The 16,271-nt window shown below is 49.8% G+C and overlaps 1 protein-coding gene across 1 annotated transcript in view; it reads right to left on the minus strand.

Annotated features, from left to right (window-relative positions):
* Positions 1 to 5,179: 5,179 nt before the first annotated feature.
* The window catches only part of CAMSAP1 (calmodulin regulated spectrin-associated protein 1), a 76,272-nt gene continuing 65,180 nt past the window's right edge, over positions 5,180 to 16,271 (minus strand). The window contains exons 12-17 of the mRNA XM_006863687.1: positions 15,682 to 15,818; positions 15,325 to 15,533; positions 15,126 to 15,228; positions 14,279 to 14,394; positions 12,995 to 13,113; positions 5,180 to 5,482 (exon numbers count right to left, since the gene is read on the minus strand). Of these exons, the coding sequence (XP_006863749.1) occupies positions 5,180 to 5,482; positions 12,995 to 13,113; positions 14,279 to 14,394; positions 15,126 to 15,228; positions 15,325 to 15,533; positions 15,682 to 15,818 (987 nt within the window). The remainder of the gene's footprint in view (positions 5,483 to 12,994; positions 13,114 to 14,278; positions 14,395 to 15,125; positions 15,229 to 15,324; positions 15,534 to 15,681; positions 15,819 to 16,271) is intronic.

Consider the following 16,271-nt stretch of genomic DNA (forward strand, 5'->3'; position numbering starts at 1 on the left):
AGATGTAGTCTATTTGATTTCTATGTATTCCATCTGGCGAGGTCCATGTGTATAGTCGTCTCTTACGCTGTCTAAAGAAGATATTTGAAATGAACATATCATAGATTTTGCAGAATTCTATCTCCTTCAGAAATAAAAAGGGCCAAACCAAACAGTGGCTTCTGAGGGGATTTGCTAGGCCAGTTAAATTCAAGGCAGAGAGGTCAGCTCAGAAGGTTACAGTGACTGATTTTGGGGATGCCAAAGGCAACACCTTAATAGGTTTTCTCAAAGGACACAGAAGATCATGAGGCTTTACTCTGAAGTCTGAAGAGGCTGGAAAAAAAGGCCAGGAAAGCTGCAGAGAGGAATCTTACCTGTCACGACGATGCACTGGCTCACTCATTGAGGGTAGCAAGCGCAGTCCTAGGAGAATTGCATTGGGAAGCCTTATCCCATCCACCCTAGAAGTCTGATTTTGCCCCCTTCAAACTTCCTTTTGTTTCCCCTAACCCAAAGAACATTTGGAAAGGAACATGATTTGAGTCCCTTGAGGGCATAGGCACTGCCACTTTGACCTCTGACATGAGTTCTCCGGGGGCGGGGCTTAGGGCGATGGAAACACCGCCTTCAGAAGGGTGGAGACCTAGGTGGAGGATCTCTCAGGAAAGGGCCGTCTCTCACTCACTTTGGTGCTTTGTTTAACAAGGCTTCTCTGATTTTATACTAATACCTTCTGAATTGATCTCTTATCAATGTTTAGGTTTAGAAAAATTCTAGAGCAGAATCTTGATCAAAACGAAAAACGCAGAACAGAATTTCAAATTTTCATGGAATCCAGACTTTCTGGAGTCATGGAGGCTGGATGGACCCGAGAGATAATCTTTAAACCTTAAATCTTAAACTAAAAATGTTCCCTGGAGTCGTCTTTAAATCAAACCATAATTTGGCTGAATTAAGTAAAACTTCCTGCCTGAAGCACTGTGATTTAAAAACAAACAAACTAGTGGGGAAAGCACTGGACCAAAAGGTCGGTTTGAACTGCAAGGTTGGTGGTTCAAATTCACCAGGCACTCCTTGGAAACCGTCTACAGGGTTGCTGAGTCGGACTTGAAGGTCCTAACAAAACGGGATGGAATTAACAACAAAGAGACAGTCAGTACTGTTAATGGTGGAGGACCAGCTCAGAAGAGACGGCAAGGAATGACGTAAAATTTGAAAGACGTCATTAATGCTACCCAATCACACATGGAGAAATTGCTGAGTTGGTACATGCTTTGCTGTGTACATTTTCAACACAACAACAAAACAAACTTATTTTAAAAATAAAATTTAAATCTAGGTATCCCAAGATGTTTAGACACATTCAGGGATGTCTTGAAAACTTGAAGAACTCTCAAATGTACAAAAGCCACTGCGGCGTTTGATTTCTCAGGTGACACAGTAATACACAACTTTAAATGTAAATCAGGCCCAGAGTCATCTATTGTTCTAAATCTTTCATCGCTTTTTCTTCAACCCTGCCTGCTAACTCTAGCGATCAGCTCTCTGTTCAGAACACCGTCCACTAAGAGACAAAACCACGGTCACTGTTCCGGAGCTGCCCTGGATACAGCAGTAGGAATAGGACAGACATGCTCACATGCCTCCGACACAGGCAGTCCATGTAAATGAAACAGTGGAACCATTTTTCAAAAGCCGCGGCTTCGGACGGTAAGTCTTTTTATCCGAAGGGATGTAAGGATTCGAGTTTGAGAGAGAGTGGTACCCAGTCCTCGGCCTCCCTGGGAAGACCAGGGGGTGGCTAAGGACTGGGGGCCTAGAGTGGCGTGTCTCCTCAACGCATGTGCAACTCACACACAACTCAAAAGCCAGCGCATTTTCTAGGCTGTGTGAGGTGCGCTCACGCCCGTGACCGTGGCTACGGCGCAGGGTCCCCATCCAGGTCAGCAGTCAGCTGTAAGCCTGCCTGCTCTTTCCGACAGTGTGGGGCAATGAAGGGGGAGTTCTGGGGCACACACAGTAAGTGGGCTCGCCACCTCCTGGAAAGGCGCCGCCTGGGGCGAGGGCTTGGCTCGGACCTACAGGCCAGCTGTTGGGTGTCTTGGGACCCTCTGTTCTTTTATAGGAGGGCTGCCGCCCAGGCTCTGAAGAAACACCATGTCCCTGGGCCCCAGACCTCCAGATCTGAGAGTTCAAAATGAAACCACAGACCCAAGGAGGAGCTCCGGGGGGAGGATGGAGTTAATCTAGGGGCAGCCCCCTTGCAGCAGTGACAACCAGAACCGCTCCCTGACAAGAAATGTTTCCCCTAACACAGATCACCGCCCTGCCACGTGCCCGGGCCTGCCTCTGGGCCTCCGACTGATAATATTTTACTGTGTTTCTTGGATCCGTCATAATAGTGACTTTAGCAAACTCCACCCTCATCTATTACTGGGATAATTCAGAAAACCTAAGGGGCCTGCGCCGGAGAGCACCAGCTCACATGTCTGCAGCTTTGTAGACGACTGCTGATCCCCAAAGGAGCCATGGTGTCTCGGGGTGGTCGGGGGTAGTGGGCAGACAGGGTGCCAAACCCACCAACTGCTCTAAGAGAGAAACAGGAGACTCTTCCCATAAAGATTTCCTTTCAGAAACCCTAGGAAATCGTTCTGTCCTATAGAGGGGCAGCTCCGTCTCAGACTGGGCCCCATGACAGTGGGTGCAGATTTCCCCAAGACAGAGGAAGGGAGGAACCACAACAGGACAGGGACTTGGGCCCACTGACACCTGATACAATGGCCACAGGTCATGTCCTGAGAGAGAGACTGCAGCAACTAGCAAGGGTGCAGCTCAAAGTACCTGGGACACCAGGACCCTGAGGCCGTGTGGAGACAACGCTACAACTGCCCACGAGAGCACAACACGGCAGCCCGCTGCCCTCACTGCCCACACACAAAACGTGCCAAAGTCGCTGACGAGCAAGTACTGGGAAACCGCTTCGGCATCAGTTGTAAGCGGTTATCCAAATTGATTTTTAGTGAAAAAATGTACTTCCCACAAATACTTCCCCCTCCCCAATAACAACTAGTCTTCACTTTTGCCTTTTCCACTTTTCAACCAAGTGGAGAACGTCATTGGGGCTTGACCCTGCAGGGACGTGCAGTCGCTTACAAGCAGAGCTGCCTTGTCACGCGCGCGAGACTCGGTGTAATGTGTGCATCCGCACCAGTTTTTTTAACCATGGGACTCACGTGAGGCCCTTTGGGGTCAGTGGGCCAGACTTCCCTGTTTACAGGGTCAATCTGCGGCGGGCAGACAGAATGAACAGACTGGCTTCCGTCATAATAAACTCCACGTAGCAAAGATACTGTCGGCGCTCTGGAAAATGCGCGATGTATAAAACAGAGCGATAGCTTGACTCCAAAGCGGAGCATCGATGGTACTTTACTCATCACCCATTCCCCAAAAGGGATCCTGTGCATCTGAGCTTTGTCATAGCAGCCGAGACTCTCGGGCCAGCGCACAGAGAAGCTGGGGGGTGGGGGAGCTTCATGCGCCCAGCAGCGACGCGCAGACGCCACGGTCAGGGACACACAGCACACCGGTCGTCACACGCTGTGAATACCGACCGACCGCATTTCATTTTCTCCTGTGTCAGGAGCGCCTGGGAATCACCACTAAAGCTCCGCCCACTTGTGTCCACAAGGCCGGGGCTAGATCATCAGCGAGCTTCCGCCACTTCCGATGCCTGGCGGGAGCACCGTTAGAGCCAGGAGGTGGGTGTCACTTGGATGGGCAAAATGAGTTGCCACAGCTGCACACGATTAGTAGAAAGCAAACTAGTTACTTTATTACATTTTAGTGCTTCCTTAAAATAAATAGGGAACATGGCCTGAAACAGACAGGAGACATGATGTGCACCCCGGAGACCCTGGGGCAGGGTCCCCCCGGACGTCTCAGAGCCAGCACCCTGGCTCCGGACAGCGCGCGCCCAGACAGCATGGCGGTCCGTGTGGAATGCGCGCCCCGCGGAGGGTGGAGCATCACGTACCGTGCTTTCTCCTCCAGGGAACACTGATGGCTGGTCTGTACCCGCTCTCCAGAGCGCGCTAGGTTTTCCTGCCGTGCCAGAGAGGTTCAAGAACGTTTCCAAGAAACTATATGCAATGCGAACCTCCCGGCAGTCGGGTCAGCTCAGGATGGCACAGTGGCTGAGTCCCAGGAGCGTCACCGCGGCTCCACGGGCCTTGGAGTGGACAGAGAACACGACTCACCGTGTCTGCTCTGAAGCATCAGCCTTGGACCGTTCGCCCCAACATACCCCACATGAAAGACTCCAAAGCCACTTACTTGTAGCTCTCACATAACTGCAAATAACCACTTTTAATTGTTTTTAAATACGTTACCAAACAAAACTTGTCTCCGGTCTGCGCTTCCCAACCTGGGACAGGGCAGGACACAGGAAGCCCACCACAGGGCATGAAGCCAGAAACGCTAAGAGCCGCCATCCGCAGTGCGTCATTGTTTGGGAGGAGCGTGCTCATAGTGAAAAATATGCTAATTTACCAAAAGTTGTCTTTATTCGAGGGGCAAACCGCTAGTGCATTGTCCATCACAGCACTTCAGAGTCGGACGAGCGCCGGCTCCCTGTACCTTTGACCCTCCTCATGATTGCGGGGCCGAGGCCAGTCTCTCGCGGACATCACTGCACAGAAGGCGGCCTTGCGGATGGATCTCAGTGCTTTAGTGAACTGGTCTTTTCAGTAAACGTCTTCTGAGCAGCAAACAAGGATCTTTGTTCAGAAACTGGATATAAACGTTGGCAGTAGACACAACCAATAAATATCATTCCATTTCTCCAATGAAAAGGTTTCCCCAGTCCCGTTTCTCCAGACGTCCAAACCCCTGACCCAAGATCACCACTCAGCACGAGCCCAGCAGCGCGCCTGCCAACGTGGGGAGTGTCAGGGATGTGCAAAAGGGGGCGAGGTGAGAGGCAAGCAGAGCAAATCCAATCTCTTTCACTTATTCTGGGGAAGAACTTCAAGTAAAAAGAGGCCAGCCATCCTGCGCGAGGCTGAGGAGCCGAGGGAGGAGCTCCCTGGGGTGCTCGAGAAGCCTCTTGGGACAGGTTCCTGACTGCACACTTCGTACCCACGGGGATGAAATAATAAATAGTGACGCTGAGGCGCCCGCCTCGGGCCGCCGGCCGCTGTCATTTACGTGTCTGCGTCTTCTTTGGCACTGCGGGCCGCTTCGGCTGCCACAGGTGGTTGTGGATGGTCAGCGCGTCCACGCTAACAGACATGGTCTTGGCTGGAATCAGGTTAAACTGTTTTCGGTCCGAGCTGTACTTGTACAGCTTGTCGACCATCTTCTTGGTGACGCTCTTTGGCCCCGTGCCGGTCAACTTGTAGATCTCCTCAGTCTCCGGGTAGTAGCAGTAGAGGGCCCGGAACTGACAGCCCGCGTCCCGGAAGAGAATGATGTAGTGGTTGGCGTCACACTTTTCTAACTCCTGGATGGAGGGAGAAACGGAAAAGAAATCAATAAAATTCCAGTGGCGCCCACCGGAAAGAAGCTGTTTTCCTGCTTCAGACAGCACAACAGCCCACTGCTGACCTCCGGGACTGACCTCTCCAGCTCTCCAGCCTGTGAGAAACCCATACCTGAGCGCCCTGAAGCTGGAATCAAAGGGGGAGGGTGTGGAGAACAGGTGTCTCAGGCACTGCTAGTGGGAAGACGGCTAGGCCAGCCACACCGGTGACCACCGTCCACTGATAAATGCAGTGCTTCCGGCTAGAAATTCAAGATAAATCAAAGTGTGTCCTCACATAAGTTTATGTGAGGGTAAGCCAAAAAGTATGGCTACAAAAACTACAGAAGCCTTTATTAAAACACAACTGTCAAAGCATGAACGCCTTGTTTCTCCACAGTCTACACACTTCTGAAGGTCTCATGTCGCTAACCTTCTTCCCTAAAGATTTCAGCATAAACGGCAATTTTGACACCCTCGGGGGCTCCAATCATGTTTCTCTAAGTTTAGGGAATAAAGGGAAGTCTGGGAGTAAGATCAGGGCTGTTGAGTGGATGACGTGACCACGTCCTCACAGGGCAGCCCTGGCTACCCTCCAAGAACGAGCAGCTGAACTGTTATGAGCAAATGAAGATTCCTCAGCACAGCTTTCCAGACCTTCTTCTCACCAAGGCAATTTCTAATGTTCTTAAAACTTCGCCATAATCAACTCCTACGCTCATCCTGTATCTCCAGAGAAAATCTACCAAGATTTTCTCTACAAAATGCCATAGCCTTCTGAGCCAACTTCTTTGCCTGGAAAGTAAATGGCCCAGCAGATCCCTTCAGAAACCACTGTTCTGATTGGATCTTGCTCTCTGGTTCCTATTGGTAAATCCAAGACTTGTCCCGGTTACAATCTGCTCCATAAAATCATCTTCATTAGCTTCGATCTTGTTAAAAAGACTGGAAAGATGAGCTCTTTGAGGCCATGAAGCCTCACTTTTCGGCCCCGAGCTGAGAGCTTGCTGAGGCCAAGATGGCCACTGGCACTGCAAGTGCTGTGGGGTTCTGCAGTCTTCTTCTGCCAGTTTCAGCCATCAGCCCCAGTCTCCTCCGTCATCAAGGTTGGCAGTCTTCCTCCCTTGGCTCATCTGTGAGTTCTTCCCGACCTTCCTTCAAGACTTGATCCACCAAAAATCTGTTTTATGGAGGACAGCATTCCCATAAACTTGCTGCAGAGCTTCAATGATTTGGAAACATGTCCACTTGAGTTCTGTAGAAAATTTGATATTAGCCCTGACCTCAAAATTTTTTTCCCCCCATGACACAAAAAATATTCTTTTTTCTGAAGGCACCCTAAGAAGACTCAAACAAGTGTATTCCGGAAAGAACCTGTCTTCAGTCACCCACTGGTCACCATGTTTACACCCTTCTATGTGGAACAAACTCAACCATGAGTCAACTGCTGACTGACCCTCAGATGAGTGAGAAGAGTCTCCAAAATGTGGGGACAGTCCACGTGTTCTCCAACAGGTGAATGGACGAGCAACCCATGGTGAACCCAAACACAGTCTGCTGAGGGAGAGACCAGACAGAGGGAGAAAGATGCCATGGTTCCCTTACATCAACCGCCCCGAAAGCAGACACTGCTGTGGCTGTGGGTGTTGGGAGAGAGAAGGAGCACCGGAAACTCGAGGGTGGTGACGGCTGTGTGGTGTGGGGGTCACTGGAGACCTCTCCCTGTATTGTCAGGGGGTGAGCTTGCTGCAGGGTGAATAACAGCTCAAGAAAACGGTTACCATGAGAGTAGACGCTGAAGCAAACAGGACAAACAGCGGCGCCTGTCACGCTGTCTGCTACCTAATGTTCGGGACTTTACCTATGTCCCAAATAGAGAGCCCAAATCGCTACGTGTCTACTTCAGTGCACGGATGACCCTCTTCCATGGGTGCGGCGCTCCCCACCCCCTACTTTCCCGAGTTGGTCCTCACCGGCCCCACACGGCTGTCTCACCTTCCAAGCTGCTGTTGTCACTTTAACCCCCTAGAAACTTGAGGGAACACTTCGGACTTCAGTTTTAACACAAAGATATCTTAGGACAATACTTCCAGGAAGTCAAGGCTTCACAAGAATTTGGAATGCTGTCTTATCTTACACTTTCCACCTTTTGATCGAGATTCTTCTATAGACCCTTGTATACAAATATGCAATAATGGTTGTTGTTGTTGTTAAGTGCGGTCAAGTCAGTGCCAACTAACAGCAACGCTGTGTGCAACACTGTGCAATGCTACCTGTCCTGCACCCGGCTCACAGCTGCAGGGTTTGAGGCCATGATACCATCACTGCCACTGTGTCAATCCATCACATTGGGGGCGTCTTTTTCGCAGATCCTCCATTGAAGCATAATGTCCTTCTCCAGGGACTGGCCCCTCCTGGTAAGGTGCCCAAAGTACGAGAACTCAAGTGTCACCATTGTTGCTTTTAAGGGGCATTTTGGTTGTACTCTGGCCGACAGACTTGTTCTTCTGACCGTCCACAGTACTTGTAATGTTCTTCTCCAATGCCGTAACTCACACGCATCAATTCTTCCGCAGTCTTCCATGTCCACTGTGCAACTTGCACAGGCATACGAGGATACTGAAACACCATGGCTTGGGTCAGGCACATCCGAGTCGTCAAGCTGACGTCTTTGCTCTTCAACTCTTTAAAGAGGTCTTGTGCAGCAGATTTGCCTAATGCAATCATACGTCACTGATCTCTTGACTGCTGCTTCCGTGAGTGCTGGTGGTGGATCCAGGCAAAATGAAGTCTTTGACAATTTCAATCTTTTTTCCCTTTATCATGATGTTATTTATTGCTAAAGTGGTGAGGATTTTTATGTTGAGGTGCAACCCATACCAAAGTCTGTAGTCTTGAATCTTCATCAGTAAGTATTTTAAGTTCTCTTCGCTTTCAGAAAATAAGGTTGTATCATCTGAGTATCTCAGGTTGTTAATGAGTGTTCCTCCAATTTTGATGCCATGTTTTTCTTCATAGAACCCAGCTTCTCAGATTATTTGCTCAGCATACAGGTTGAATAAGTATGGTGAAAGAATACAACCCTGGCACACACCTTTCCTGATCTGTCCAATGATTTCCACATTCCATTGGATCGCCTCTCCTTGGAATGAACACAAACATGGCTCTTTTCCAGTCAGGTGGCCAGGTACCTGTCTTCCACATTTCTTGGCATAGATGAGTGAGTGTCTCTAATGTACATCAGTTTGTTCACATATTTCAGTTTCTCGTCCATCAATTCCCGAAGCCTTGTTCTTTGAAAATACCTTCAGTGCATTTGTAGACTTCTCCCTTCAGGACCACTGGCTCTTGATCATATGCCACCTCTTGAAATGGTTGAACATTTTCCTTTTTTTTTGGTGTAGTGACTCTGTGTATTTCTTCCATCCTCTTTCAATCCTTTCTGTATCATTTAATATTTATCTCAAATAAGCCTTCAGTATTGCATGTAGAGGCCTGAATTTTACCTTCAGTTCTTTCCGCTTGAGAAATGCTGAGCATGTTCTTCCCTTTTGGTTTTCTAATTCCCGGTCTTTGCACATTTCATTATAATACTTGACTTTGTCTTCTCGAGCTGCCCTTTGAGATTTTCTGTTCAGCTCCTTTACCTCCTCATTTCTTTCCTTTGCTTTAGCATCTCTACACTGAAGAGCAAGTTTCAGAGTCTCCTCTGACATCCATTTTGGTCTTTTCTTTATTCCTTGTCTTCTTAATGACCTTTTGCTTTCTTCCGGTACAATGTTCTTGACATCATCCCACAAATCTTTTGGGTTTTGGTCATTAGTATCTAGTGCATCAAATCTGTTCTTCAGATGATCTCAAATTTCAGGTGGTGGATATGTCCAAGGTTATATCTTGGCTCTTGTGGACTTGTTTTCATTTTTTTTCAACATCAGCCTGAATTTTTATATGAACTACTGATGGTCTGTTCCAGTCTTCCCTTGGCCTTGTTTTGGCTGATGATATGGAGCTTTTCCACCGTCTCTTTCCACAGACGCAGTCAATTTGACTTCTGTGTACCCCATCTGTTGAGGTCCACGTGTATCGTTGTCTCTTATGCTGTCTAAGGAAGATCTTTGCCATGAGGAAGTTGAAGAAATCCTTATTGTTGCAAAAGTCTATCATGTGATCTATAGCCTCATTTCCATCACCAAACTCCATCACGAAATTTCCAGCTACTGTGTTTCCAACTTTTGCATTCCAATCATCAGTAATTACCAATACATCTTAATGGCATGTCTGATCAATGTCAAACTGGAAAAGTTGATAGAGTTCTTCAATTTCATCATCACTGGCTTTATGGATTGGTGCGTAAATTTGAATTATATTATTAACTAGTCTTCCTTGTAGGCAGGCATATGGATTTTATCCTATCACAGACAGCATTACACTTTATGATAAATCTTGAAAAATCCTTTTTGATGATGAATGTGATGCCGTTCCTCTTCAATTTGTCATGTCTGGCATAGTAAACCATGGGCCCTGTCAGATTCTGACTAGTCAGCACCGGTCCATTTCTGCTCACCAGTGCCTAGAACATGGATGTTTATGCATTCCATTCCATTTTTGACAACTTCCAATATTCCTTGAGTCAGACTTCATACCTTCCCTGTTCCAGTCATTCATGGATGTTTGCAGCTGTTTCTCTTCATTCTGAGTTGTAGATGAAATACCATCTAAAACAGCCATCTTACTTTTCTTTTGCTTTCCCCTTCACCCAAGTGCCCATGTGTCTAGGGTCACTATGTGTCAATGGCACTTCACCACCACCCTCCAGTTAGTAATTTGCTCTTGCTCCCCCTGCCACCCCTGGTAATTATCAAAGAATGTTTTTTTTGGTATGAAACCTTTTCTTGACTTTCCCTAATAGCAGTCTCCTTTGTGACTAACTGATTTCACTCAGCGTAACGTCCTCCAGGTTCACCCGTGTTCTGAGGTGTTTCATAGATTTGCCATTCTTTGTAACGTTACGTACATTCCACTGTGTGTGCGCCACTTTACCCACTCGTCCACTGACAGCCAGCCAGGCTGCTTCCATCATTTTGCTATCGTGAATACTGCTGAGATGCAGGAATCTGGACCTCTGCCTAGTCTAGACTCTATGGAGTCCTGGTGTGACGCTGTGGGCTAACACATCAGACTGCAAAGCCATTTGAACTGCAAGGTCAGTGGTTCAAGCTCACCAGCTGCTCCTTGGAAACCCTATACAGGGTCACTATGGGTCAGAATTGACTTGATGGCACTTAATAACAACAGACTTTCTATACAAGATCATATCTGTCCTTTTGTGACCGACGGATTTCACCCGGCATGTTGTCTTCCAGCTCCATCCACACTGTAGGAAGTTTCAAGACTTCACTTCTCCTGTTGGCTGAGTGGTAGGTAGTCCACTGTATGTGTGGACCACACCGTTCCTTCCTCTGTTGATGGGCATTTAGGCTGTTTCCACCTGACGACTGTGTGACTAGTCTGAGTGTCTGCTCTCAGCTCTCAGAGCCCCTGCCCGGGGGAAGCACTCAGTTCCCTGGTGGCTCTGGTTTCGGGCTTGAAGAATTGGCCCTGTTCTCAACTGCTGCACTATTTTTCATCCCCACCACCAACTGCCCCACATCTGGTCCAACATTTGTCATTGTCTGTTGTGTTCATCTTAGCCGGCCTGGTGAGAATGAAATCGTGTCCCACGGTGGCTTTGATTGGCAGATCTCAGATGGCTGTCATGAGCATCTTTCCGTATGTCTGGGGGCCATGTGACTGTCCTCTTCACTGAAATGTCTATTCAAGACCTCGGTCCATTTTGTGATTGGGTTATCTGTCATTTGGTTGTCAAAATTTTACATATATATTGCGTATTTGATTCTTGTCTGATATAGTTGTTTGGTTTTTTATTGTGAATTGATTGAGACACAATAAAAAACGGTTTCCGGACAAGCTCATGAGTTTTACAGTCAACCAACCCTACACTTGGTTTCATCAATGACTGCAACACCCGTTTCCCGCTTCCTCCCTGTGGGGCCTGTTTAAATCCCACCGTCCCTTCCCTTCTCAACTTTGTCCTTAGGTGCAGGTCGCCCCTTTGATTCTGAATGGTTGACCATTCATTCCATGGTGAGTACACCTGACTAGAGCTGATGTCCCCTATCTGTCTGTCTGTCTGTCTGTGTACTGCTGATTAAAAATTGAGCCCCAGGGTGAGTTTCTTTCCAGACCTGAAGGGTGGGTTGAGGGCCGTGGTTTCAGATTCCTTCCATCTCATTCTGACCAAGTCAGTCCAGTCTTTTTTGAAATAATTTTGAGTTTTATTTTACACTGTCTCCCTCTCAATCTGGGACCTTCTAATGTGATCCCTTTCAGAGCAACTGGGGGTGGTAGGCGGGCACCATCTCAGTCATGGAGACTGGTGTTCACATGTCCCAGGAGTCTACTGGGCTACTTGATTCCACGTGTTTTCCATTCTGATTGTTCTTGTTTCTTCTGCATCCGGAGAGACCAACTGAAGATCCCAGACGCCACTCACCAGAGCAGGACGTAGATGGATCTGCCAGCCGTTCCGTGGGACAAAGATGAGGCTTTCTGCTCCCGTAAAGATTTAGACTCTTGGAATTCCTATGCAAGGTTGGAGTCAGGACCAACTCCACAGCACACAATCATCATCAACAACAACACACACAGCTGTGTAGTGTCTGCTGTAAGCCAGAAAGGAAGGATGTTTGTAAAAATATAACACGATGCCGTTTTTCTCACCTTTTTTAGAAAATGGATTTTTATAAACATGTACTACTCACATTAACATGAGTTTATTATTTTAAATACATCACCAGTAGCTTAAAAGATGAAAAAAGAAGGACCCAAAACTGTACATAGAATGCTAATTTCATCTAGATAAAAATCGTGTTTAAGAATGAAAAGAAAGTTGGTGGTAACTTTGTGAAATGCCGTGGAGTCTGTTCCCACTTGCAGCGATGTTGTACAGGGTTTCTGAGGAGCAGCTGATAGGTTTGAATTGCCAACCTTGTGGGTAGCGGGCCAGTACTTATCCCCTAGTTCCATATCAGGACCCCATACAGGAACTGCTGTTGTTTAGTGCCATCAAGTCGGTTCCAACTCACAGCGACCCTGTATAGGGTTTCCGAGGAGCAGCTGGTGGGTCTCAACTGCCCACCTTACAGGCTGCATCGGTGTGAGTGTGCTCTCCACTTCAGACCACCAACTTACTGTACAGCTGCCACCCCAAGGGGTCTATGACCTCAGCCCCCCATCTAGGACACATCAGCCTTCAGTGGGGGACCTGCCCCCGCATCCCTGGGGGTCTCAGCCCTCCCTCCTGTGCCCCGTGACCCAGTCACTGAGAAAAAGAGCCAGCAGCCCCACCTAGTGGCCGAGCACGTCAACCACACGTAGAGAAGCCCTTTTGCACACACAGCCCAGCCCAGCCGCAGGGCTGGAGGCGGCACTTACCTCTAAGATGGAGTTCTTGTGTGGCTCATTCACTTTCCCTGCCAGGCAGCAGTGAGATATCGCGTTGTGAATGATTGGCTTGTTAGACTTGCTGCTGGGCTCCTTGAAGAGCTTGGGACCTGTACAGGCCGGGACAAGAGTACAAATTAGATCAGACCCAAGTGTGCTCTGGGCTGCTGGGCTGCTGGCTGAATGGGAAGCAGAGAGGTGTGAGAGAAACAGCTTCTCCGACACACCAGAAAGAATTCTGAGTGATAAGTTCTACATAAAAAAGGGACCAAGGGAGTCAGCGAATAATCCCCGGGCTGTTTTCCATTTCTTGGATATAAACATGGGCAGATCCAAGAAACAACATATCTTAAACATTTGTCTAAGGCTTAGAAGTGCTCTGGACATATTACTGTGTGTACGCACAGAGACACACACACACCCTGCCATGCCCAGCACACCTGTGCCAGGTGAGGACGGCCCGTCTGCCCCTGCCCCTGCCCCCTGCAGACACTTCACGGAGAGGCCGCAGGGCAGGAGCAGGTAGCTTTCTGGGGGAGTTTGGAGCTGGACAGTGTCCCCCTTATATTGAAGAAAGTGCTAGAGCTACACATCACACCCACTTCAACCACCAGAGTGAAAAACAGCCCTCCTCCAACCAACTATGTCAGCTTTCTTTACTTTTTCTCTCACTGTTTTTGAGAACTTTCTAAGCTATACCATTTCTGAAAAACTAGCTGTCCACAAAGTGCCTTCTCTGAATGACGGGGCTGCATCTAACAGTTCCCTGCCATGCTGCCGTAGGTAGAACACGTCTCTGTTCTTATTGTCACATAAACTTAAACCTATTTGAAGAACACACAAGTTTTCTTGTGGTGGTTGAGCATACACACCAACAAAACATACACCGATTCGTGCAGAATACTGTAGTGTTGATGAGCCTCCGAGCTGGGTGGGCTGAAACATTTCGGACCCAGCCCACCCTTAAGGACAAGCTCATGTTCCAAAGATACATGAAAATGTAGGATGACCGATTCAGACCCCATAACTGCCTCATCAGGTCATGGCCCAGCCAAGCAGGCACAGAACTCCCTAACCATCACAGGCAGCATTACTCCCCGCTCACACCTCAACATTCCTGGGGCCACACGCAGGTCTGAGTTAATGAGTAAAACACCAAGCTGGCAGATTGTCTACTTGTGCTGTCAATGCGAAATGTGGAACCATGAGACATTCCACAGTGAGGAGCCGGTATACTGGAAAACCACCTTTCCACGGCCCAGCGCCAGGCGTTACCTGTATACTCAGCCACCGAGGCCAGGGACGATGCTGCAGATGCTGTCTCCCAGTCCCGGTCTGTGCTCCGGCTGGGGTTCCGGCTCAGTGTGGGCAGGGCTTCCAGAGACTCCACCCTGAGGGGATGGGGAAGACCAACACGGCTCCGTCACACGGAAGCTGCCCGAAGGCCTGTGTGCACGTGTGTGAACACAGATGGGTCCTTCCACAGAGGGCAGCGCTGACCTCTGGGCCATGGACAGAACTCCCAGGGTGGAAGGAGAGCAGCGAGAGCACCTGTCTCCACTGCTGCCAAACAAAGCCTGAAGGCACACAGGGGCGAGGACAGCGGGCAAGGGCAGACAGAGAGCGCGTCGGGGCGGCGTCCAGCCAAGAGAAGGGAGCAGAAGTCAGCTCTTTAGAGGTATCAGAACCCAGTCTCCAATAGGCGTCCTCCTCACAGTCCAGAGGACACGAGGAGAGGCCAGGAGACGCCATACTCTGAGTGGATGTGGGCCCGTGGGGAGGCCTGAGGGGCAGACGGGTCGTCCATAGTGTGAAGCAATGAGCAGCCATGCTGGCACGGAACAGCCCCCCAGAGCCTGAGTCTAACCAGGACCCAAACTGTTCCAGAATGTTCCACATTAAAGGAGCCTGAAGGAGCACAGCACCCCAAGGCAGTGTGGCACTGAGTGGGTTCCGAGACCAGGGAAGCCACTTAGGAAGGGCACGGCGAAGACAGAGGAGTGACCAAGGGCAGGGACCTCACTGCTCAGATAGGACTCCAGGCGGTCTGTGTGATTCCAGAGGAGAACTCAGAAGCTGCACAGAGCTGTCCCCATACCCAACCCTGGCTGTCCTGACTCACCGCTGGGAGGGTGTGCCCCCTGAGTGGACACTCTCCGCTTCTGTGGTCGCTGCAGATGCCAACGACAGACTGGATCCAGACTGGGCTCTGCTCAAATTGTCAGCTGCCAAGACAAGACAGAGAGGGCACCTGTGAGCATCGGCCCCTCGAACACAGCCACACAGAGGCCACAGGGGAGCGGCACAGCCAGGCGGCCTACGTGTGGAGGAGCACTTGGTGCCCGCGTCGCTGCCCGACTCCTCCCGGTGCACGGACTTGGGTCGTGGCTTCTTGGGCTTGGGCTTCAGCTTCCCGAGGCCCTGCTCCTCCAGGACCTGCTGCTGTTTTCTGCGCAGGTACTCTTGCTTGATGAGTTCACGCCGCACCTTCTCCTCCTCCTTCCGGATCCGGTCCTCCTCGGCTTTGCGCCTGACAAACAGGAAGAGCCGCTCCAATAACCCTGGCAGCTGCCCACCCCAGGCTGCATGCACCTCACAGGGAGGTCGTGCGCGGGCCCTGCAGCAGAGACCTGAGGCAGGACACCTGCTCCCTGCCCGGTCACCCCAGCGCAGCTTACCGGGCTTCGTCTCGCTTGAGCTCGACCTCGGCCTCCAGCTGCTGTTTGCGCACTCGGGCCTCCTCGGCCTTGCGCTGCTGTTTCAAAAGGAAGGCCGCCCGCTTCTTGGCAAGCTCATCTTCCGCCTTTTGCTCGTCCTGTGCGACATCCAGCACACTCGTCACAGGCCCCAGGACGCACGTGCCCACAGCCCACCTTCTCTTTCATCATGGCCACCCACACATAAGCACTCACCCACCCACAGCGTTTGAAACCCTCAAAGCTACACTGGGTCTCTGACTAGGAACTGTGAGCAAGCCTGCACCTGTCCTTGGAGAAACCTAGCACTGTGTCTCACGCCGTCTACACCATCCCGCCAGACTCTCTTTTTCCTAAGGAAGGCGCTAAGGAAGATCCAGAGAGGCACACACTCTCTAACCACCCCTCCCGCCCCCACCAACTGTCCAGACACCTCTGTGCCCTGGATCACGCACCCAGTCAGCCAGCCAGTGCCTGATTTAGTACAGCCGTGAGCTAAGGATGCCATTTCCATTACTGAATGTCATAAACCATCACACACACACACACACACACACACACACACACACACA

The sequence above is a fragment of the Chrysochloris asiatica genome, unplaced genomic scaffold, assembly GCF_000296735.1.
Source record: "Chrysochloris asiatica unplaced genomic scaffold, ChrAsi1.0 scaffold00056, whole genome shotgun sequence".
NCBI lineage: Eukaryota > Metazoa > Chordata > Mammalia > Afrosoricida > Chrysochloridae > Chrysochloris > Chrysochloris asiatica.